At 36.4% G+C, this 24,762-nt stretch overlaps 1 protein-coding gene across 12 annotated transcripts in view; it reads right to left on the reverse strand.

Annotated features, from left to right (window-relative positions):
- Nucleotides 1-24,762, reverse strand: part of KCNH7 (potassium voltage-gated channel subfamily H member 7) — a 471,784-nt gene that overhangs the window by 10,925 nt on the left and 436,097 nt on the right. For 4 of the 12 annotated variants that reach the window (XR_011428515.1, XR_011428513.1, XM_023623024.2 and 1 more), the window contains 5 exons: nucleotides 20,788-21,040; nucleotides 17,460-17,665; nucleotides 15,519-15,618; nucleotides 7,066-7,329; nucleotides 2,115-2,283 (listed from right to left, as the gene is read on the reverse strand). Coding sequence is in view for 8 of the 12 variants with exons in the window: in XM_023623024.2 (XP_023478792.2) it covers nucleotides 2,115-2,283; nucleotides 7,066-7,329; nucleotides 15,519-15,618; nucleotides 17,460-17,665; nucleotides 20,788-21,040 (992 nt within the window). In the remaining 4 variants the exon portion in view is untranslated. The remainder of the gene's footprint in view (nucleotides 1-2,114; nucleotides 2,284-7,065; nucleotides 7,330-15,518; nucleotides 15,619-17,459; nucleotides 17,666-20,787; nucleotides 21,041-24,762) is intronic. The other 8 variants (XR_011428516.1, XR_011428514.1, XM_023623027.2 and 5 more) reach the window with 3 other exon arrangements.

Below are 24,762 nucleotides of genomic sequence, written 5' to 3' on the forward strand. Positions count from 1 at the left end.
CTGGAATCTAAATGGCTTGACCCAGTCATCCTGTAAATGGTTAAGTAGTAGAGTTATGATTTTAATCTAGGCTAACCAATTGTGAGTACTGTGCAAGAATTGTGCTAAAGGAATCATGACTGTCCCTGTCACTCATCCATTCATTCTCTCACATACTCTATGTCCTGGCAGTAAAGAAATGAGCACTTATTTTCTCTCAGTCACAGGAATTGAAGAAATTCAAGTTCAAAGACCACACATATCAATTCTTATGTGTCGCACAGTATACATTTTTATGTATGTTATGACTAAAAGATCAATGTGGCTTGGTATACATAGCAAGGAGAGAAAAAAAGCAAATGTATTAATTTAGTAACTAAATATGTTTCTCTGACCAATAATAATAATCATAGCCCATTCGTATAATTTAATTAAGAATTAGTGACACTAAGTAAATGATGGTCTGTTTAAATTCTCTCGGGTATGTTTCAATTTTACAAGACTTGAATTTGGCACTTGGAATGAGATATGGATCTCAACACCAGGCCATTTTAAATTCAATTAAATTTCATGGTTATGTATATGTGTGTGCACACAGATTTTAATGTGTTTACTGTATTGTTTGAAACTGTTCAATTCTGGCATAAATATTTAAAAAACATTAAAAATAACAAACAGCATGGATAAAACACATAAGAGATATTAATCGGATAGTAAGTAAACCAGTGGCTTGCGTGATATAGGCAAAACTCATAGAATGTGTTAAGTATAGATAAGCAGTTAGCAAGTAGCTTGTTAGACACAGGCAGAATTCATAAGATGTATTAAATACAGACAGCATGCTACTAACTTGTAAGACATACCCAAGATAGAATAGAAATATGATGTAACAAATTAGACGGTAGCTTATACGTAGGAAGAAATGGAAAGAACCAATTATTCTCATGTCACCTCTGGGCAGACAATTGTCACCCCCAAATTTGGTCACCCACTGGTGACATACAGTATAGACTCATTCTGGCTCCCCATATGCTTTACCTAAAAAAGGCCGATGAAACACATGGCTGTTCAGCAGGCTAATTACAGAGCCATAGCTGTGGCCAGGTGCCTTACATCTTTGTGGTAGAGCAAGGGTGTGTCATTGGCACAGGGGATTTTCCGTCTGGGGACCCCTTTGTGCAAACCTCAACTCTGGTCCTGGTAACAACACCATTAGCAGAGAAGGCTGATGCGGCCTATATGAACATTGGATAAATCAGGATTCAGGTAGCGTGCTTCCTTTCCCATGCTTACACTTATTAGAAATGTGTTAATTGTCCCATTTAGCTCTCCTCATCTCTCATTGTGTGTTTTAAATTGATTTAAATCCTGTGATTTGAGCATTTTAGTTCAATGCATAAAGCTTTCCGTCTGTGACCAGTGGAGTACTTTGCCTGGTGGTATACCTGGAAGCTACCTTTGAATCAAGGTAAACGCCCACGGGAAACATAACTAAGGCAGCTATTCACGTGTTTTTTTTCAGAGTCTTATTGACCAGTTTAATTTTAAGGAATTCATGCAGATTTGGGTTAAGGAGTTCCATCCTCCCTAAAAACAAAATTTACTCCTCATCTCAAAAGGATATAGATCAAAGATGGAGGGAAAATGGAGACAACCTGGACTTCAACTCTGTGGGGTTTTCAGTTAAATTACTTTTTTGACAAGTTGACTGAATAACTAAAGGTTTAAATAATTTTGTCCATACCTAAAAGAGAAATGCCTAACACGTAGCTAGGTTACCAGGAACAATGAAAAAGTACAAAAGAAGGATTAAAAGAGGAGTCAACAAGCTAAACATGAATTATTTTGAGGAAAAAAAAGGAATTTTCCTAGGCAGCTGGTGTGATTAATATACTAATTTTATGGCAAATAAAGAAAAATATGGGATTTATGCTGCCAGAAGTATAAAGTGTTCTAAATAAATGCTCCTTGCAACACAGATTAATAATTCTGTCAACTTCTAGTTTTATTTTAATTAAGTGTATGAGGAAACTATGAGATCTATTGCAAGAAGAATTTGCTGCTTACAAGGAGTAAAGCTAGACCCAACTGAGGGCTTGGATTATGTTCTCTTTTTGCCTCGTCATTGCTTATACCTGTTAAGTTGTTCTTGAAGCAAATCTAGTCTTTGCTCCACTTCTCCATAGGTGAGGTCACTTTCAGTTTCAGAGATCCCCCAGGCAGCTCGCTGAAGTGCTGAGGGACTAGACTCATCAGCCTGAGTCTGGGTGTTTTCTCGTTCCCAGCCTCCCGTGTCAGCGATATCTGTGGGAAGTAACAAGATGGATGTCAACTTCCTTGGGTTCCCATTTGCATGAGTAACAGAGAGAAATCCACAACACAAGCAGGAAGGGATCTTGGAAGTACAACCTGAAGACAGAACCAGAGTGACTCAGACCTGTCCAAGAGCCACAACCAATTGAAAGCTGAGTCCCACCCACCCTGACCCTTCATCTCCATGTGAATAAAAACATATCGCTGGTTATGAGTCTTGAATACAACTTTGCCTTCTTTCTGTTCATGCTAAGAGGAGACATGGATGGTCAACCCAAAACCCTGATTAAAGAACAGTGATTTCATGCTTTTATATTTGGGAAGAAACAGCACCATTTGTACTGCTTCCCCTCTGATGTAAGATTTTACGGCTCTTTCCCCCAGGATAATTTGCATACTTCATGATTCAAAGTGTGCCCCAGGAGAGCCATGGAGAAGTCCTGATCTTCAGCTACATTCCCTTAGGCCAACCCAACTCAAAGTAGAGGCAAGGAACTATGAGCCATTAAAAGTGGGAAGGGCCCTAAAAGTCCTCTAGTCCCATGACACCCTTCCATGTTCTTCATTTCCTGGTAGCTCCCTTCGCACTGTCCTTTAATATAGTCACATTAATTTCCAATATTTTTCTTGTGGCTCTTTTATTTAAAATATTTTTATGTTCTATACTTTAAAACATATTGCTTATCTGTTCAAGTCCACTTTTCAAATGCTCTGAGTGTCCATTATGTGCCAGGCACTCTGCTAAATGTGGAGGAATTAAAGACCAAGAAGATACAGGCCCTGCAACCTGAGGAATTCAGTCTACCAAGGTTTCAATAATTTTTCATCCAGAGAGTCATTTTCTGAGCTTCTTTTAATTTACTGTTTCTCCTACAATCTGTATATGCTAGTTATCAATATTTGAGGGAAAATATAATATCTTACTTTTCCTCTCATTTTTGTCCTATACTTGTGATGGCTTTCACTATGCTTTCTTACCTTCTACATTTTATGTATCTACAGAAGGGCTTGAAATGAATAGAAGGTTGGAAAACAAAACCCATGAAAAAGTACTAGTGGAGTTTGGAGTTTATTTCAGGGATAAAGAAGGAGCAAGACATTTTTCTCACTGCAAGGCTAGGAGGAGGAAAAGACTACCTAAAACTGGTCTTCATTTTCACATGGAAATAGATTTGAATTACAGAAAGTGATTTTGGTTTGATAGAAAAGCTTTTTTTTTGGACACGTAGCTATGATTAAACACTGACAAAAGTTACGTAAACTCAAGGAATTTATATTCTGGGCTATTTTTAAAAGTTGGATAGGAAGTAACCGATTTGAGGAGAATTAGCTATGATTCTAGAAGCAGGGAACAAGCTTCGTAGGACTTCTTGAAGTCCCTACATTTTCCTACGATTTCTCCTAAAGTACAGATAGCTTAAAAGCATCCTCTTTCTCCAAGTAGCAGACAAAATTTCTGTATCCTTTCTTCATGGTTTTTCTGTCACTATCCTTTTATCATTGAATACACTGAGATTTCTCTAATAAGGTGCCTACAATTTATGCCTCCATTGGGTGAAGTTGTAACAAAGAAATTAGCATATCCAAAGAGAGCATTAGAAAAATGCAAGGTCAGGGTTCCCTGTTCTGTGGAAATAGCTCACAGGTCTCAGAGAACTTGCTATGAATTCCAAAGGGTTCTTTGTGCTTCCTTAGCCTATAGGATCCTAGTGCTTTGTTTTTTGTTTTTTTTTTTAAGTGACAGTATATAATCTCTTTTGATGTATTACCAAACACAACAACATGAAAATAAACATAGAAAAATGATATTGCTGGAGTTTCAAGTAATATATCAGCAGATTTTCACTGAAAAGTATGATTTACTATTCACAGATATGTGACTCTATTTAAAATGCAAAACAATAATATAATGTTTTACTGCACTAGGTTTCCAATTTGGGAGCAGCAATGCCAACCAAACATTCAGACGCACAGATCAATGGTTTGGTGAGGCCAACGCTTGCCCCTGTAGGCTCCTGCTAGCTGATTAAGGTAGGAATCTTTAAAGAAGACAATAAGAACTGACAGGAGGGAAGTTACATATTATGTTCAGAAGTTTTGTACCAAGAAAGCTTACACAGTTTCTGCCGATGCTTAGCAGCTCTCTCATTCTCAAATCATATATAATAAATTGATTTTTAAATAACAATGGTGAATCACATGTAATAAATTATGTAGGATTATACTTTTTCTTCAGTGCACGTTATCTTCTCCTAGCAAAAATGAATAAAATGTAAACTATTAGATAAAGGCTTGCTTGATTATAATTTACTCTTTTATTAAAATCTGGATATGTGTGATTAGCTTGTGTTAACAGCAATATGAAAAAAAGGAGTTCAAAGGGAAAATCACAGTTAGTGGTCTTAATCAAAATGAATATCCTTGTAGACACTTTCTAAATATAGCTCAGAAAGAATCTGCACTTGGTTGCCTTGGAAAATGTTGCTATAGTTGCAAGACACATTTCTGGAAATGGATGAACAGAAAGGAAACTTTCACTTTGCTCTGGGTACACAATTTTCCTAGAGTCAACTTTTGACCTCAATTTAAGTAGGATCAGAGTCCATTCAATTTGTTTTTTTCTTTTTAGTTTTGTCTAAAGGTGCTCCTCTGTTGGAGTCGGCATGACAAATGCCAGGAATGTAAGTGAAATTTCCTATTGACGATAAAACTAAATTTTGTGAAGATTTAGTAATTCAAACTGCACCAGTTACAGCTACACTCTACATATTATTCAAATTCTCAAACATTCCACAGTACTTCACCTTAAAAAACCATTAGGGAATGAAATTTGCAGTGAATGAAGTTTTAGAATTCTCCATTGGTTGGTCCTATTAGTAAATTGATTAACCGTGTGTCACACTGATTGACTTTATATGACATTGACTATGTTTATTCAATCATGCATATTTAACTATGCATTTTCTGGTTAATTGTCTATATTTAAATAAAGTTTGCATTGTAAATCTTGGAAAATTAAAATTTGTAGATATTAAAATTATTTGTTAAAATACTATTTTTTAATTGTGCATTTGGAATAGCTAGTTAAAAATAATTGGAAAAAGTGTCAAAGAAAAATATAAGATGCAGGGCATGAGAATTCACTGTCAGCAAGAGTCATTATGAAGTTGAATAAAATCCCCCAAATATATGTTTAATGCCTTGTCACTTGCGACTATAAAACTCAAGAGGAAAACAACAAGAAGTACTTTTTAAAAAATCAGGCCTACTCTCAGCTGACTTTTGGAGACAGTAGAGATGGTTCAGCAAGCTCTTCAGAACTTCCATGATACAACCTTTTTCTATTTTTAGCACTTCCCAGAATCCGTTTTCATAAATAACTAAAACGGGACATTTGGTAATCACATCTAATATTCCATTCTTCCATTGTGATAAATGAGGTCCTATTTTCATTCACTTCATCAAGATTTTAGATTGTCCAGAGAACATTTGCATATATTCTTAGCTTACTTCAACATGGGGTCATGGCCAAAGCTGATTTGATAAGATAAAGAAAGAAACTCTGAAAAAAATGTAAAGCCCAAGCATCCTAGATTCAATAAAACTTTTGTTGTCAAATATAGTCACTTTGAATAATGGTGATGATGATAGGTAATATTTACTGCATGCCAAAATTTTGCTCTCCTGCCAAGCCAAGAACATCCTATTTTTCCTTCTTTTCTGTTACATTCTTTTGATTTTTTGCTACACCTTCTTTATCTCTACATTTTTATATCTCCAGGGATATAGTTGATGATTAAAGGGTTGGCAAATAAAACCTGTGAGAAAATACTAAACTGAGTTGGGATTTTATTTCAGAGAAAGTAATTTCTGCATGTTATCTTGTTTAATAATCACAATTGACAAGTTGGTTAGAAAATATTATTCCTGTTTTAAAGATGTGCACTGAGTCTTACCTGGGGGTGGCGTGGGGAGTCACTTATCCAAAGTCATAAAGGGAGCAAGTGACAGATTTGGGGTTGGAACCCAAGCAGTCTGACCCACACCTATTCTTGCACCCACTTAATAGGTAACTCTAACTAGATCTGTAAATCTAGCTCCTGTTATGCTAAGTTAATTGTTCTTCTACGTGATTGTTCTCAAGTTTTCTTGAGTTTCTCATCCTTTAGCATCAAATCTGCGTGCGTTAATCAAGCATTATTACCCATCTCATGAATATTTTCTGCAAAAAACCCACATATTTGGGTATTCCTTTTGGTAGAGATGTTAAACAAATGTGTTCAAATGAGTTGGATCAAGAGCATACTTTATTAGGGGCATTTCTCTTTATTTTCTGACAATTCCCAGTAAAATGAAATTCTTTTTGGCAATTATTGTATTGGCCTTTCATGCTACGAAACAACAGTGTTGGGGGTGAGGAATGGGTACAGAAGATACATATAAGAATCAACCGGTTAGCCCTCTTAAAATGCTCATTGATTCCCTCTCTCTGTTGGAATCACTACAATAGACATTCCCACAATGCTCTACGTGGCATTACACTAAGTCTGGTCACAAAAACCCTCTTCTGCTATCATTGTTTGGGTATAATTACCACTATTCCAGAATTGTACAAACATTGTAGATGATCTGAGATTTCAACTCTTTGCAAATATTTCATGAAGTATCAACAGATTAGATTAATATGTGTCAGTACAGCTCTTATTTGTGAAAAGTCACCATTTTTGATTAGCACTGAAGAGAGACAAACAGATTCCTGAGAAACTTGATTACCTTTACAAGAGTGACTTCTTTTATCTATGTGAATTCTTCCTGAGGTGGGCACTGTTTCTTCAAAATCAAGTCCCGCTGCTTTCCCTATTCCTGGAGGAGAGTCTGCTATTCCTGAGAAGAGAGGCTTTTGTTCGTCGTCAATGGAGGAGATGAAAGACGAAGATCTGCTTTTTTTCTCTTCCAGGTGTTTCCTGGAGCTCTGATAATTTCTTATGGTATCTACAGAGTCTTCAAGATCATTTGCCCCGTTTGCTTTGCCAAAATCTATTAAAGAAAAGTTATTTTACAGAAAATAATCAAATGTGAGACTCTATGCATATTATCCTACCTAAAAAGATATAAACTATCTTCTTAATAGTAATGTTCTTTGAATAACTTTAACATAGAATTTTCTATAAAACCACCAGGAAAGTTGTTCTTTCTCTTTTTTCCTATTGAAAATGTAGCTACTTAAGGAGACTTTTTTTCCTAATTCAAGGGACATTAGATTATCTTTAATTAAACACATTATTCATTTCAAAATTAAAAGATTATCTGTGATAGTAATAATCTTTATATCTCAGGAGAAAAAACTGTGGATAACTTACAACCTTCTACATGCTCAACAGTCATTTGTATTCTTAAAATCTAGTGCACTATCTCTTTAAGGAAATGGAAAAGGGAGGGAAAATGCGTCCCAATTCTAAAATATCAACCCTTTGTACCTTGTTGTTTGTTTTTAACCTCATGCCCTCTTATCTTCGGCAGCCATTCATACATTGTGAAGGTCAAAACTGGAAGCCTCCTTGTGGTAAAGGCTGGCGGGCTGAATTTCAACCTTAGTTCAATGAATGTAATGGCTTTGAGATTCTAAGCAGTTTGGTTGTGCAGCATATTGCGAAGAATATAAAGCTAAATACAGTAATTAAGGTAGGTTTACCTAATTACATTAAAGCCAATAGTGCATATTGGCTGTCTTATACTGAAATGTCAGGATAATTTCAGCACTGCAGGTTATGTTAGAACATATTTCAGTGGGAAAAACTCAGAGACAAATCTCAGAACTTGCTTCCATTAGTGTCCTGGGGAGACGGTATAATTCTCCATCTGGTTACTGTGAATAACTAACCAATATACTCCAGAAGGTATATCATTTTCTAGAGAAATGGTTAAGACAGTGTCCCCATCTACTCTCTGCCTGGTTGTGCTTACTTTGTTATTTATAGAAGACCAAATAAACTGATTTAAGGCCACTCCAGAGAAACTTCCAACTGTTTTTTTAAATTCCCATATGGCAGGGAAATTAAACAGAGATTTTTTTCCTTCATTTTTTTAAACTATTATAATTTAAAATATGAGAAGCCAGAATGTAGCCCAAGGTAGAAATGGATAGAGTTTAAGAATCAGTTTCATGTGAAATTGTTATTAAGGAGTTAGTTTGTGTTCTCTCAATTAAAGTTAAACATAGCAAAAGCAGATTGCTTAATTTATTTTCTTTAAGATTTCACACTTGCTCATTGATCTCATCATTGCTGAGAAGACCATAGACCTTTCCAGCCTCAAGCATTGTAGACATCCTTGATTATTCAGTATCACGTATTCTTCTCCACTCAACCACTAATCTCATTGGCTGAAAATATTCAGATCAGCTCTTCCGACACAAAGCTTTTCTCTCCAGTGTCATTGACACAGCCCTCCTTAAGTCTCTAAACTTCATTCTTGTCATCTCTTCCTCCATTTTCTTTGATTTTAACTTCTGTCCTGAAAATTCAACATTCCCCACTTTATGAACATATCATTTCATTCCTCAAAAAATAATAGTTTCCAATTTTATGCTAGTAAATGTTAAAAAGAAGGAAAGCTTCACTTTTCTTAGTTATCCTCATAGCTGCTTAGTGAATTGCGTCAGTCTGCTGCTCCTAAGTAACCCTTTAGGCAGTTCAAGCACCAGTGGGATGTGAATCAGCTCAGGCTTCTCATCTTCCCGAAAATGCTTTCCTTTTAAACGCCTTCATGGAATCTTTTCCAGCAGAAGCAAATGTAAAAGGAATTAACAAACAGTTCATATGCCTCCAGTCTAATTATGGATAAGGCTAACACGTATATTTGTAATGAATGTACATGACAAATTATTCAGCCACGCTGTGTCTTTGGCTTGAGAGGTCTTGGGAATTTTCTGTATATTTTTAAATACTTACACACAGTAAAATGTTCCATCCCACCTATTACTTGGGCCTAGGTCTTAGTTTTCTAACTTATGGCTTTATTTTGAATGTTTAGGCACAAATTAATCAATTAGCATATATTGTTAAATTGAATGATAACTTGCTGATTTCAACTCAGGATAAGTATTCACAAAATGTTGTGAAAGAGGGATTATTTTTTAGTTCTTTAGTAAAATGGAGCAAATTACTTCATATATGTGGTATCTAAATCATTTAGGAAAATGTCCAGGTAAAAGCAGGATCATGAAAGAAGAAGAAAAAGTTCGATATGCTTGCATTTTCCAATTCTTTTTTTTTTCTTTTTTTTTGAGGAAGATTAGCCCTGAGCTAACTACTGCCAATCCTCATCTTTTTGCTGAGGAAGACTGCCCCTGAACTAACATCTATGCCCATCTTCCTTTACTTTATACATGGGACGCCTACCACAGCATGGCTTTTGCCAAGTGGTGCCATGTCCACACCTAGGATCCGAACTGGTGAACTCCGGGCCGCTGAGAAGCAGAACGTGCCAACTTGACAGCTGTGCCACTGGGCCAGCCCTACGTTTTCCAGTTCTTAAGGGGAATTATTCCATATTTATTTCTGTGTTCATTGCCATTGGATGATCAGCCAGCTGCTTCCTGGATCCCAGACCATGTGAACAATTTCTTTGGTGCAGTCCAACTGCAACAACATTTTTCTGTTCCTTACTAGATAAATCAAAGCTGAATACGTTATCATTTAAAATGAAAGTTGAAATGACAGTCTATTTGTGGATTAAAAATGGAAACTGCTCAGGCTTAAGCTGGAGGTTGGCTGACGGAATACATGAAACTAAGCAGAAATACATTATAACTAGCCTCCAGGTACCTCTAGATTTTGATGGCCTGTTCCATTTCTTCCTTTTTCTAGTTAAACTGGATTATTGGACAGACATTAAATAGTGTTAGTTACTATTTTTCCTTAATGCTATTCTTATTCCATGTAGAAATAGCATTCTGAGGGAGTTTTACATTTTCCCCTTTGCTAGAAGTGAGAGTGTATAATCACTCCCATTACCAGCATTTTACGAAGAAAAGCTTTTGCCTGTTGAAGGCTCAAATTTGTTTTCTGATTTAGATTACTGAAAATCTTTATTTTTTTTCATCCTTTGTTTCTGCAAGCTGACAGTTCTTCTCTTCCCCTTTTCTCAAAGGACGCAATTCTAAAGCATTTGTGATTTGTCTTGTGGGTGTCTCTCTGGGTTCAGAATGAACTGAAGCACACAGAATAAGAGTGTCCTGATGGAGTGGTTGACCCCATCCATCTTAAGAATGATCCGATAAAATTCTTCCATTTCAAACAATCTGGGAACACACGCTTGTGCTACCTCCGTCTTTCATGGAGTCTTTCTCTCAGATTAACTACTATTTTTATTTGCCAGACCCAACAGCTAGACCTAACTTTTGGTCAAAAAAAGGCATTTAATGTACTCTCTCAGTATTTGAGTTTTAGATTTCCACTGATAACAATTTTGAGATAAGCTGAGCATTTGCCAGCCAGATGTATTAAAACAATTCCTTTCATGAGAAAATTGGGGTTTAAAATAAATTTCTTCATTTGATTTCAAGTACCTTAGCTCCTCTCCAGCTTCAAAGAATGTTGAAAGGCGACTAGTGTTATTTTCCATACAAATGCAAGATAAAAAGTTGTAAACTATTTTAAAAATTAAAATAAAGATACATTTATAGATGACTAAAATGAATAACAAGAATCAGCCATTATTCGTTATTGGAGAAGATAGTCCAAAGAGATGCCAAAGTATAATACAAATATATTTAAAAGCTTGATTTAATGACATTAGAATTAGACCACTCCTCTTCTATAAAAATAAGTTTAAAAATGTATATATTTGTTCCTTACTTCAATAACTTTTATAGAAGTTATTTTGTTTTGAAGAAACACATTAAAACTTACTGACTTTTGGATGACAACATGAAATCACTGAACTAATATTACAAAGAAATAAAGTTTATTGTTATCCTTTGAAATGCAAGGTGTGATGAATTCAAGACACCTCCACCCTTATTTTCTGGAATATTAGATTTTTCCAGCTAAAAAAATATAGAAGTGCCCATTTTAGTAAAAATTATATGGGTAGGGAAATGAGAAAATTTCAATCTTTCTTTCCCTCCTCTGGGGATGTATGATATATCTATCAAAATGGGCTTCTATTTTTCATGACACGCATGGCACAATCTAAGTCCAGTGGAAAGAGGATACTGAAGATCTTTTTGCTTTGATTTCCATGCCTTTGGTTGGCACAGGCACATCTTTACCACTATTTTAATTTTTTTCCTGTTTTTGGGACCTCTTATATTGCTGTTCTCATTAGCTTATTCTCTGCCAAAAGGTCATTGGCTCCTTAAATCAGCCACTGGTAGTTACTTTGATACTGCATTTTCTGTCCATAGAAAGGGTTCAGCAGAATATTCCAAATATGTGGTCACAGAAGCACTATCAGTAAAAAATACATACGTGTGTGTGTGTGTCTCTCATGTGCCATTATACATGCTATTGCGTTAATATGTATATTATAAAATCCACACAACATAAAATTTAAAAAAATGTATTATTCCCATAACCCAATGGATCATAATGGCACACTCTGAAGTAAGAACAATCCAACTCTCAAGACTATTTAGAGACATTTTCAGCATGTTCCAAATGACTGTGCCTCATTTCCTTCTATTCTGTCCAATCATCTGATCAATCCTCGTGGCCACTAAATAGGTCATTGAAGATTCATTTTTATTCTTCACTTTCTGTAACAATAACATTTTACTTCTGTCTCTGAAACTGTAGCATTTCCTCCTACAATGACCCTAGTGAGTTGAGAAGGACCTGGGCACCTCCATGCCAGAATTTTAGGAAGAAAAGAGAACTATTTGACGATACCTTCAAAAAATACAAGGTGTCCTCAAATTCGGACCTGAACTGACAACTTTCTCTTGTTGGGAAGCGAGTTTATTTCCTCAGAAGAAATGTGAAGCTCTTTCATCAACAAATTCATTTTAAGAGAGAAGTGATCCAATATGTTAAGCTTCTATTTTGTTCAAGTCAACTTGCCAGAGGTTCTATATATATACTTTCTTTTTTAATATGTCTTTTTGAATGTAAGCTCCTTAGCACCATGTGGCAGGCATGATTGGAAGGTTGGGGTGAGGGGTGGGGAGTTGAGGACTGAAGCCTGGAGAGTTCCAGTGCCTCACTGAGTAGGGAGTGAGTGGCAATGCAGGACTCCACCCCTGTCTGTCTTCAACGCCCAACCACATGTTGTTCCCTCTGGTTCTTGATGCCTGTGTGATTAATTCACAGTCATTAGTGCTCCTGGATGTCTGCCTTCAAGGTATTGTTTCACATGAGCAGTAAACTAACTCTAAAATAATCAATGCATTTTATGGGCAGCTTTTAGTTTATGTGTCCCCATATCATTTAGCATTAATTATCTCCCAAAAGTTCTCTGTTCTTTATACTTACTTATATGTGTGTTTTTCTCTTAGATATTGATTCTATATCAAGAAGGATATAATGAACGGCCACCTTGAGAGCATTAGATTGGAGTGACGGGGATTAAATCGCTTTCAGCAAATTTTACACTCACATGTAGCACCTTGGAGTCCTGAATACTGCAATAGGCTCTCAGGCTCTGAATAACTGGAGTTAATTGTGTTTTTATATTGACCAAATCATGCTTACTCACTGTCACACCAGGAAACTTCAAAAAGCTGCAAGCAGGCAAATCCTACCATCTATACTTTATATAAAATGGATCTCATAGACTAAGTCTGTGATTAAAGGAAAAATTTTCAGAATCAATAGAAATGTCTAGTTGCATGAGCATAATATAATTTGTGACATTCTCTCAGAGACTTATCAGAAGATAAAAAAGATTATTTAGCTTCAGAATGAGGAAACTAAATAAGATTGAAAAGAGATTTAATAAATCTTCAACTGTAAGGGAAACATTATTATATAGACAACATTCTCAAGCTGTTCTTCATTTCCAGCAATGTTGAAAGAAAAGATTAACTTCAGGATAAGAGATTTAGATTAAGTCTGTGGAAGAATAGCTTGACAGTAATGGTTCCGATTTTAGAAAAAGTCACCGGTATGGTGTGGTTGCATGTGTATGTGTTTCACGAGAGGGAGGTAAATTCCATTTAAGGGAACGATATGAGCAAAAACAGAGAAACAATTTATATGGAAGAGAAGGCAGGTTAGTTCACTTGAGCTGTAGAGCAAGTTGAACCTAGTAGATGATCTCCCTTAGGGAGAGAATTCAGGGAGAAGAGAAAAGGGCCAAGAAAAGAATTTGAGTTAGGAAGGCAAAAGGAGGAAGAGCATCAAAAGGAAGACGCTCAAATTCTATTTAATGAATTCATTCATTCTTTCAACAAATGTTTGTTGAATACCTGCTATGTAACAAACAGTGAAGCTACAGGTGACAAAATATTTCCCACCTCCATGGAGCTTATGGTCTACAGGCAGAAAACATTGATTAAATAATGTTGCAAATAAACATAGAGGTACAACTTAAATAAATGCTGCAAAAGAGAGGAGCTGATGGAGGAAGGCCAGGCTGGGTGGTTAGGGGAAGGGTGGTATGAGACAAGACTGAAGAGGTAGGCATAGACCCACCCTGTTAAGGATTTAGGGAATGGGAAGTCTTTAGAGGGCTTTAAATATGTGGATGACATAAACACAACTGTATTTACAAGAAAAAATCACCAGTAGTCCAGTGTGGAGAATAGATGAGAGAGGGCAAGCTGGATGTGGAAAGGGGAGTTGGGACGCTGTTTCAGGATACCAGGTGACAGATTATGGTAGTTTGGCCTAGAGTTGTGCCAATAAAGACGAAAAGAAGTGAACCAAAAGGGACCTAGTTTGAAAACTAAATGGAGATGTATTGGGGTAGCAATAACAAGACTTGTTGCCAGAATTGATGGAGAGGTTAAGAGAAGGTTGACGCCTAGATGGATATCTGGTTTGTGCAACTGATTGGATTGTGGTGCCATTTAGAGACATGGCAACTGACAGAAAGACAGGCTTCCAGAGGAACATCATGAGTTCAATTTAGGAAATGTTGAGTTTGAGCTGCCTTTGAGCTTTCAAGTAGATGGTTTTATTGGCAGTTGGATACATGACATTGATGGTCTGGGATTAAGATGTAAATACATATATCTCCCATGTGAGAATATAATTAAACTATAGGTATAAATGAGATCACCCAGGGAAAGAGTATGAAATAGAATAAGAAGAGAAGAGGACCTAGGACCTCCCCTTGAGAAACTCCAACAGCTAATAACTGGTTTAGAAGATAATGATCCTGACATTATCTTCAGGGAATTGGTGAGAGTAGGAGGCACAGCGGAAAACTACAGTGTCATACACGCCAAGAGAAGAATATTCAGGAAAAAGAGGGGAGTTGGTTCACAGTGTCAGATTCTGCTGAGAGGCCAAATAAAGTGAAGACCAAAATGTTTGCTGGATCAACGTGGGGTAATGGCAGAGCTTCTTCAGGGGCGCCTTCTCCCATCTGCCCAGGCACGAATAAATGCACCCCCATCTGGGTTCTCACTGAGGTGTGCTTGTTCTTGTTACAGCACCATTTGTATTCGAACTGATAGAGGGTGTGACATCTCCCTTCCTAGGGAGGGCAAGGGCTGTTTTACACAGTTTGGGTCTCAGAAATTGAGTAGCTCTCTAAAAATGTGAAATGTTAAATAAATATTTGTTGAACATATGAGTAAAACATAAAGAATAGTCAGAGGGGACAAAAAACCTAGAGAGGACAAGGAGTGGCAAGTAACTCAGAGAGTCTGAGCATGAAAAAGACTAACAAATACCACCTTCCACCCTGTCATACATGCGTGTGAGAGGATTGCGCACTCGGCCTAACAAGGTCCTCCCTCCAGGACACTCTGCTCAGAACTCTGAGGCGCAGTTATTCAACTGTTATTAATTGGCTTCCTTTTTTTTTTTTTTAACCCACTTACTCTATTTCTCTCTCTGTGATGTCCTTGCAGATATCAAACGGCTTTGTTAAATGACATTGTTGAGAGCTATCAATCAGAAACCACTTTAGCTACTGAAAAAAAACAAAGGATTTGCCTTCATAAAACCTGAATGAAGTTTGCCCTTGAAATCAGAAGCATAATGAGCATTTAAGTAGGAACAGCAAATAGCCACCTGTTCCACATTTAAACTTTAGAAATAGAATGGATTTACCTTTTTCTCCTTCACTGTCAAATGACAATTTCCTTCTTCGCAGTTTACAGTTGTCTCCTTCATAATCATTCATGGACTGCGATCGTAGTAAGAGATCAGCCTTTGTTAATGGAACGTGAAGATAGAATGGAAGTAGATTCAACTTGAACATAACATATTATCAGTAAACGCTCCACTATTTCATATCGTTTCAAACACTTTCAGAGTTAATTATTAGATTTCAGGCAAATAGCTACAATACTTTGTTTAATGGTTGTCTCTAAATTATAAAATAGACTGATAAAATAATTCTAGTAGAATCACTGTCTGATGGGGAAATCATAGTTGTAGCAGTTGCTTATCAGAATTGCTTGGGGATGATGTTGTCAATATTTAGAGACAACATATTTCTACATGTAGAATGCATTTTGTGTAACACGGTAAAGTTAAAATAAAAATAATAATAATTTAAAGAACTTTGCAGAATCTGTATTACTACAGAAAAAGGTGTAAACTAATTATAATTAGCCATGATGTTTAAATTACATGGCAATGGTTGCAAGGTTAAATTTCACAACGATAAATATAAGGTTGAATTCAATAAACACTATGCTTTGAACCCTTTATTATTTCTGTTCCAAGTTCCTCTTTCCTCCCCCTCTGTTTCATTCTGTAAAATATTATCAGTCTTGCAAATAAAAATGGAAGCTCCCAAATAAATAAAACAAATGGAAGTTCTTGTTCTGTTTATTTGGTTACTGCCTAAAGTTTTTATGTAAAGAAGTTATGTGAGGTAGATGTCTGTTGTTTTTCCAGCCAAAATCAGAAGGAGCTTATGACATTAAACTGCGGTTTGATAAACTACTGAATTAAATCATTATACGAAAAACATAAGCTCTTGATAACTTGAACCTCTTACCACCTAAATATTTTTCAATTTTTCAGTGTTTTGAAAAGAAGCTATTATTGGAGCTGGTGCTTCAGGTTATTAAATGGCACACTGGTCATCTTAAAAGTTTCTCTTTCTCTTTAAGTCTCTCAGTACCTGGGAATGACTATAACTCCAGGGAGAATTAAATTTACCACCTTTGACCTAACTATTGACTTGAGGATCTTTTTTCCAGAGAGTATATTAGTTAGCATTAAAATACACTGGCAAGTGTCAAAAGTCCAACATTTGATTTCTGACAAAGGAGTCTTTAGAATTTGAGTTGGAGTTACAGGGCTCGAAGCGAAGGGGGTGGAGGAATAACCTAGTGATAAATTGTGGGCTGCAACATATATTCTATGTTCTTAAAACAGTAGTAGGTCATAGGGACACGTTTTCATACTAGAAGAGAATGGGAGATATAAGAGCTGCACTCTCAAAACTCATTCCAGGTTAAATTGTATGTAGAATCACTTAAAATATTATCTCTATTAGAACATATGTTTTTCATTCTGCAAAATTAATTTTGACTCGGGTATAAGCCTTCTGTGAGTTGGAAATTGTGTTAAATATGGACCTAAACACGAATGAGTTTAACTTTTTTATTATTATTGAAAAGACATTGCTAACCAATGTATGATGTAAATAATAGCTGAGAGAAGGTTTTAACCTCTGTATAAGATAAACTCTTTTTGGGGATTTTCAATAGTCTAGAATCACCCATTTCTTACAAATAATTGGCTCACTTAATATAAACCAAGGCTATTTTATATCAAGTATGTCACGTTAGAGTTCCTAAAAGGTCAAATTTAATTCACCTACTTAAAGTTATTCAATATATTTGAAAGTAATTAGACTGAATTTCTTCCCTATAATTTAGAAATTCCAATATTAAATTAACTCTTCCTTCCATATATTCAGAATTGGTAAAGTTTTTCTACAATATTTCACTTGATCTTTCAGAAGTATTTGGGTAATCCCAGAATACAACAAAATATCAGAAGTACAAAAATAAACAATCAGTTAACATATACCTTTGCACTCTCATGCCTGAGGTTGAAAGTCAGCTCTAGGTTTGTGAGAAAGTGATCGGAGAACTCAGGATACATATCCAAAACCTCTAACAAGTCTTCTCTCTGGATCTTATGCAAGTCACAGTATGTGAGAGCTCTTACATCTGCATTAGACTTTCCAGGTTTGGCATAAAGATGAACCATTTCTCCAAATATATCATTTTTTCCTAAAAAAAAAAGGAAAAAAGAAAAAAGGAAGTAAAAGGAATCTGAACTTAATGTGTTCTTTTTAAAAGCAGAAGGGGACAAGTGACCAATCCCTGAACCCAAAGATTTCAAATGTAAGACTCCACAGCCAATAGACACTGGGCAGAAACATTCTCACGTTTATTTGCTGAGTGGAATTTTGCCTCTTGGCTCACTGGCCCTGGTATAATCCTTATTATTTCCTTGTTTTGATTCTTTGGCTAAGCATCTAGAATGCAACAAACACGGCTTTAGTCTACTATGCCCCACATTGCTAGAAAAGGGTTTTGCCATATGGTAGGTATAGTCTGATTTTGTCAGTCCAGGAATATGAGACAAGCTGCAGTGAGTCAGATTCACGAACTTTCTATCTCAGGATGGTCTCTGGAGGTGACGCCCAGCATGGAGTTATGGTGGAGCACTTTCAACACTTACAATTTGCTCAACATATATAGTAACGCTTTTTAACAATATGACCTTTATTATAAAAATGTGTCCTTCTTGCTTTTTTGGCAAATCTGGGGTTATTTCAGTGTCTCCCCTCTGATGGGCCCTTCTCATGCCCTCTGCCTAGCCACAGGCCACCTGCTTTTCCAGGCCTTGTTCAACAATGAGGATGATCATGACAGCAACAATAACAAATGCTTATTGAGGACAAAGCAGGTGCCAGGCACTGGGTCAAATGCTTAGGTGCATTAACTCATTTAATCCCTAAAGTAATCTCATGAAGAAATTACTAATTATTATCCAAATTTTATGAATATGGAAAGAGGATTAAAATGGTAAACTGATTAGGTCAAGGTCACCTTCTTAGTTGAGTGAAGTGAAAGGAGGCAAAGTGTAGCCATGATTAAATGCCATGCATTCTGACTCCAGTCAAAATCTTTACACATCTGATGTATTTAATCTCCTCCCAATATTTTCCCTGCATGTCATGACCAGTTAGATTTTTCTGTCTCTGAATGTCAAGAGTCTTAAAAATAGTATGTTTGGAATATATGCTTAATAACTACTGATAGATTATTGATTATGTAATTTTTAAAAATTGTCAATGGTAGTATAAAATAGTACTTTCTTACATATATCCTGAAGTGTTTTTTCAGATTTAGAAAAAACCCTCTGGATCTGTTAATTTAGTTTTTGGTGACAAGTTCATTTGCACCCGACTATGGAAACTATCAAAGACTTTTCAACAATAAAGTTCTAACTAGTCAAAAAAAAAAAAAAAAACTGTAATGTTCTTATTTTAAATGTGAATAATGCAGAGAAATCAGATACCATATCTTTCCAAGAAAAACTGATATTGGGGAGAATGCATTTACTTTGGTTTAAATAAATACTTAGTTTTCAGAAATTGAATAATCATAATCTGTGAGGATTTTAGGTGCAGATTTACAAGGAAATGAGAACAGAAAAGGAGAATCTCTTATAATTCTTTACCGTTTTGATACTTCCATACAGATATTATCAAAGAAAAGCTCTGAACTAAATTCAGCATGGACTTTGTATTTCAATTAGCTTGCATGACTGTAAATGAGCAAAGAGTAAACCAGTCAGCGTGTACAGCTTAACTACACTCTAAAATTACTATTTCATAAAGCAAGAAGGCTTATTACCTTCCTGTAGAAGCTAGGACTGGCTGATTTGAAGATCGGGAATGCAAGGAAGCATGCTCCTTCCCTGGCAACATACCAGAGCAAACTGTCAAGGCCAAATCTGGTGAAAATCCGACTTTATTGTGTAGTTGCTAAGTGATTTAGAGGATGTTTCAATTCTCTGCCTGCTCATTGGATTGTAAACCAAATTGTGCATAGTATCAATTTTAGAAATTTTTTTTAAAACTGTGATTATAATAAAATCATCAAAATATATAGGAATCATTCAAACATCTTCATTCATGTAGAGTCCTGTGCTATGCCATACTCTGGCTCTACACAGCAGCCAAGAAAACAGACAACGTCCTTGTCCTTTTGAATGTTAACATCAAGAGTTGAGTGAAAGGAAAGCATTGAATTACATGCTCATTGTTTAAATGGACCTGGATTTAATCTACAGGAAAATAAAGAAGTGCCAATGTTCACACACATTGGGGCTGGGTGTTCCCATGAGGAGCCGGAGGCTTAAACCTACTGGCTAGGTGGTAGGAAAGGAGAAGAACTGATCTCGTGTCTCTCTGCTCCCTTGTTGCTCCCCACTGTCCTAATATCCCCGAGAAATCCTACAAATTCACACTGACTAAATTTATTTATTTTTATTTTGAGGAAGATTAGCCCTGAGCTAACATCTGCCAATCCTCCTCTTTTCACTGAGGAAGCCTGGCCCTGAGCTAACATCCGTTCCCATTTTCCTCTACTTTATATGTGGGACGCCTGCCACAGCATGGCTTGACAAGCGGTGCGTATGTCTGCACCTGTGATCTGAACCAGTGAACCCCTGGCTGCTGAAATGGCGCCTGCGAACTTAACTGCTACACCACTGGGTGGCCCAACTAAATTTATTTTTAACAAGATAGCTTGGACAGATGGACTTTTTTTGCACCCAAAGAAGTTCAATTTACTATTAATTTTAATCCCCTCATGGGCTTTATCCCTGGATGTTAAGTTCATAGCTCTATATTACCTAGGTAGGACATATAATTCTGTTTGATGGGACACAGAAAAAGGGCAGGCGTATAGATGAAGTTCATCAAACATAAACCGAGTTCATGATAGGGCACTGGCACGTGCTAGCAAGTAAGCTTACAACGTGTACATTTTATTTAAGGTGTTAAGGGATCAAGCATGAATCCAAGATACTCTATCATGAAATAGAAAATGCTGACTATTTTCATATATTTGGTCTCAAAGGCTTAAGTAGCAGCCAAGAACTGAAGAGAGGCATGGAAGCATTTACACATCAGAGAAAAAGTGAGACAGTTATGAAAACATATTTTCTACAAGGTTAATTTGATTTGAATTGAATTTTAAATAAAGCATTAAAATTACCTATCAGCATTAAATAGCACCCATAAATAAATATGTCAGTCCTTTTTTCTATCATTTTAAACTATGCATTGCACCAGCTAGTAACTGAATATGTCACCATCCAATTCTAAAACACTCACCCAGAATAGCTACCACAATGTCGTCTTTGAGGATTTCGATGGAGCCTCTGGATAAGAAATAAAGTGCAGTGAGGACATCCCCACAGTGAACCAGGGTGTCTCCTGGAGGTGCGTGGGTGGTCTTGAACTTCATTGCCAAAGCTCGAAGGCAACCTTTACTTGCCCCCCGAAAAGCTTTGCAGTTTTGCAGCAAAGTCTGGTTGAGATGTAGACAAATATCAGCTTGTAAACATTCTGGGAAACCCTTTAGGACCTGAAGAAAAAACATAAAGAGTTTCATACTAGCAGGGCACAGGGTACCTCCACCGGAAATAAAGTCTATTTCTTGCTCACAGAACCGCAGGTGTAGTAATTGTCACACAGGAGTTCTTACAATGCTTCTACCTCGCCTACCTCAATGAATACTTGGTTTCTTAAACATGTCAGAATTTTAACTCAAATACTTTTCTCTGAATTAACTGCAGGCATTCAGACTCAACACAAATGCTGTTTCATTAAAATGTAATGCCTACAATGTCTCACACTGCTTCTCATTCCCTGCATTATGTTATGTAGCATCATACTGTGCACAGATATAATGCAATGTGACAATTAATAAGACATAACTAATGAAAGGCAGTACAACTAGAAAGACAACCTTTTTAAGGAATCTCAAGTCCATTTGGATTGCTATCTCTGGTATATATCTTAGTTATAATTGTGTAAAAATAATGATCCTGAAAGAGCTATGGTATTTGTAAATGTCATATACCAGAGAGTGCTCTTAGTTAATGCTACTTGGAATACCTGTGTTTAATATGCACATTATTAATACTAAATATTTTTATAAGTACTGAAAATAGAGAAAGGGAAGGAAAACAGCAAACATACTTTAAAAGTGTAGCTCAGTTTTCAGAAATGGAAATGGTGCCAGAAGTTACAATGCATACATAATTCTTCTACCAACGCTATTGTTTTGACAACTTATTCAGTGACTAATTTTAAACTTGCAAAAAGATTAAACAATAGTTTCTGACAAGTGCTACTCAATTTATACTGAATAAAATATTACGTTATTTTATAAAAGTCCCAGTATACAGTGGATCAGACACTCAATTCTTGCTTCTCTGTACGTGTCTTAGCTATTTTGGGTGTCATATATAGATTTTAATTCTCATGTTGATTTTCCTCTGTCAGTAAAAATAGATCCATTTAAATATGCTGTGGGGTAGAGGGAAGAGGCATTATAGAGTGCCTAATAATGTAATTTTAAGATTTCCTACCTTTTTGGGTCAACCTTGTTATTGCTGTCTAATAAGCTAAAAGTAATCATGAATTATTTTTGTAGATAATCCAAACGTATGTGGTTGGTAGAGAACTTCAAGTTAGATCATATTTGAATTAACTTGCAATTTATTACTATTTTAAGTATTAAAGCAGCCACAGGAATCCTGTTTCTGTAGGATCACTGTGTGATGCAATTGGTCAGACTGACTGTGATATAATACAGAAGGATCAAAGAGAGAACTGAAATACGTAATTCTGATCTTATTTCCTTCATTGCACAGTCACCCACAGAAACGGGTCAAGGGTGTTTTAGAAGAAAACTCACAGAATATGAGTTCTGGTCATGAATTTGCCACAGACTGACACTTGTGCAAGTCACTTTATCCACCTGTGTTTCTTTGCCGGAGAAGAAGAGCATTTACAATGTTGAAATTTGTCCTAGGTTACCAATAAACGGTGTGCCATTTGTCAGACACTGCTCACCCAACTCTACACAGCTGTAGGAACTCAGACTTTTATCCTGAAGTTTCTGTGCTACCTGGCTCAGACCTCAAAGAAATGAGCCTTCCTCTGTTTGAGTTCCTGGGCACTCATCTGAAACCTCTTCCCTTGACGGTAACTCACACACTTCGTCTACATGACCGGACTCCTGCCAGATTTCCTACTTGGACTAAAAAGCCCTCTCCAAATTGGTAGCTTGCCTAGTCTTTGCACAATTTTGCCTTTGGGGGCTGGAGGCTCTTTTCCCACTCTTTGTTGGGATCCTCAACAACCCTGCTCCTCTCATGGAATCAACCCACTAGGTTGCCGGTCCCTTCTACCTGTCTAAACTACCTCCTTGGAATCTTTGGCGGGTGATGCTAGACTGGAGGTAAGCTAGGTTTGGACAGTTTTCTGAAATGGGACCAGTTTACGTGGGGGTGCTATAGTAGGAAAAAACCCCAGTTTACTGGCCTCTTTGCATATGGTTTACTTTTTCTCCCTGAAGCCCACTGTTGCAGTCTCAGCATAACTCTCAGATGTCCTGGTACAGATAAAAAGGTGAAGAGCATTACACCAAGCAACAAATTAGATATACCTATTTTTCTCTTAAGATTTGGCTGTAATAAGGTACAAAAAGGCAGTTTATATTTACGTAAATTGAGGAGATATTGCTACCATTATGGTAGTTTGAATGAGAATATTGAGCTTGTAGCTGTTATTTCTGGTATTTCCCTAAGTTTATCAGTTATACTTTCTGAGTATACCTGGGTTATAGAAGGAAAAATTGTGCATTTGTGTGTGTGTGTGTGCACATGGATGTGTATGCGTGCCTTAAGTTGGAAGATGCAAATGAGATAGAGGCAGGGGCTATTCATTTCTCTGAGTGTGTTATAAGAACTATGGAATCGGACAGGCATGAGCTGAAGTCCCAGTTCCATCACTTACTTGTTGTGACTTTGGTTAAGGCAATGAACTTTTCTTGAGATTCAGTTTCTTCTATTGTAAAAATAAGATCTACCTCACAGGGTCTTCCCACAATTAATTGTGATAATGTATGTAAATCATCCCATGCATTGTAGATTTCAATAGATAGTTTACTTCTGACTTTTTCTGTTTTTTTTTTGTCATACATATTTATTGTTCCTGAAAAACTATCAAGTCCTCTTTAACTAGAAATTGAGAGATACAAATACCCATTGCGTTTTTCTCTTTGGTCTCTTTGGTGAATAGGAAATTCACCGCTAAGTTTTGTGTTCTATTGCCTCAAAAGAGTTTAAAAATTTTTTTTCCCTCTTTTCTCTCTAACTTTTATTTCCTGTTTCTGACTTGTGTTAAATGTTTTGGCTTACTTGCACTTCGATTTTCACTGTGAGTTATCTTAAAACCTTTGGGAAAGTAGGCAGTTACTAAATCAATTTACAAATATGTTCTTGGAATTCCAGTATTCTTAGAACCACTCACAAAATCTTAAAGGACATTTGGGAAAGTTTTTCAACATCTTTCTCTTCTCAAGTGTTCTTGTTAAGTGTTGTCACCTCCTGACATTCATCCTGTTATAGAAGTGACAATGACTAGAAAGAATGACCTCAAGTTGGAGGTACCATAGAGTTGCATGAAGAGGCTTTTGTTTGTACATGAGGAAGATATACAGACCTTGGCATGAAGAACTTGTTTAGATTAAGGAATTCTCCTGTGATGCTAGTCCTTAATTGACTTTCTTAATTTTCTTAAGTCAGTTACATAGATGACTAAGTAAAACTCAATAGAAGTTAATATTCAGTAATTGAATCTCTTACTAGCCCAGAGGTTTGGATGTCCTAAATAAGTTAGCATCTTTGGAATCTGGGTTATGCCTAAGTAAAGGGACTTTAAGAGGGAGTTAAATGAGAAGGCAGCTGTAGTGGAATAGAGGTAGAAGAATATTGAAAAGAGTGGGAAGAAAGGGGTAGGTTTAAGTAGATACGTATCCAAGGCATCACTTTCAAGTGGTCCCAGCTGGGTTGCCATTCTTGCTTCTTGCTCATGGCACTTTTTTTTTTTTTATCAGGTTTGGTTCCTCTGGTAAACTACCTGACTGGGAGCTTCCTCATTTAGCACTCAAATATTGGCTTTTTACTGGACCAAGCAGACCTGGCTACAAATAGCAGCTATGTCAAGTACACAAGCTGGTTTAATGATTGTTATAATCATTTCCACTGCACTCTACACAACCTTCTTGTCTGTCAA

This window comes from Equus caballus, chromosome 18 (genome assembly GCF_041296265.1).
Source record: "Equus caballus isolate H_3958 breed thoroughbred chromosome 18, TB-T2T, whole genome shotgun sequence".
NCBI lineage: Eukaryota > Metazoa > Chordata > Mammalia > Perissodactyla > Equidae > Equus > Equus caballus.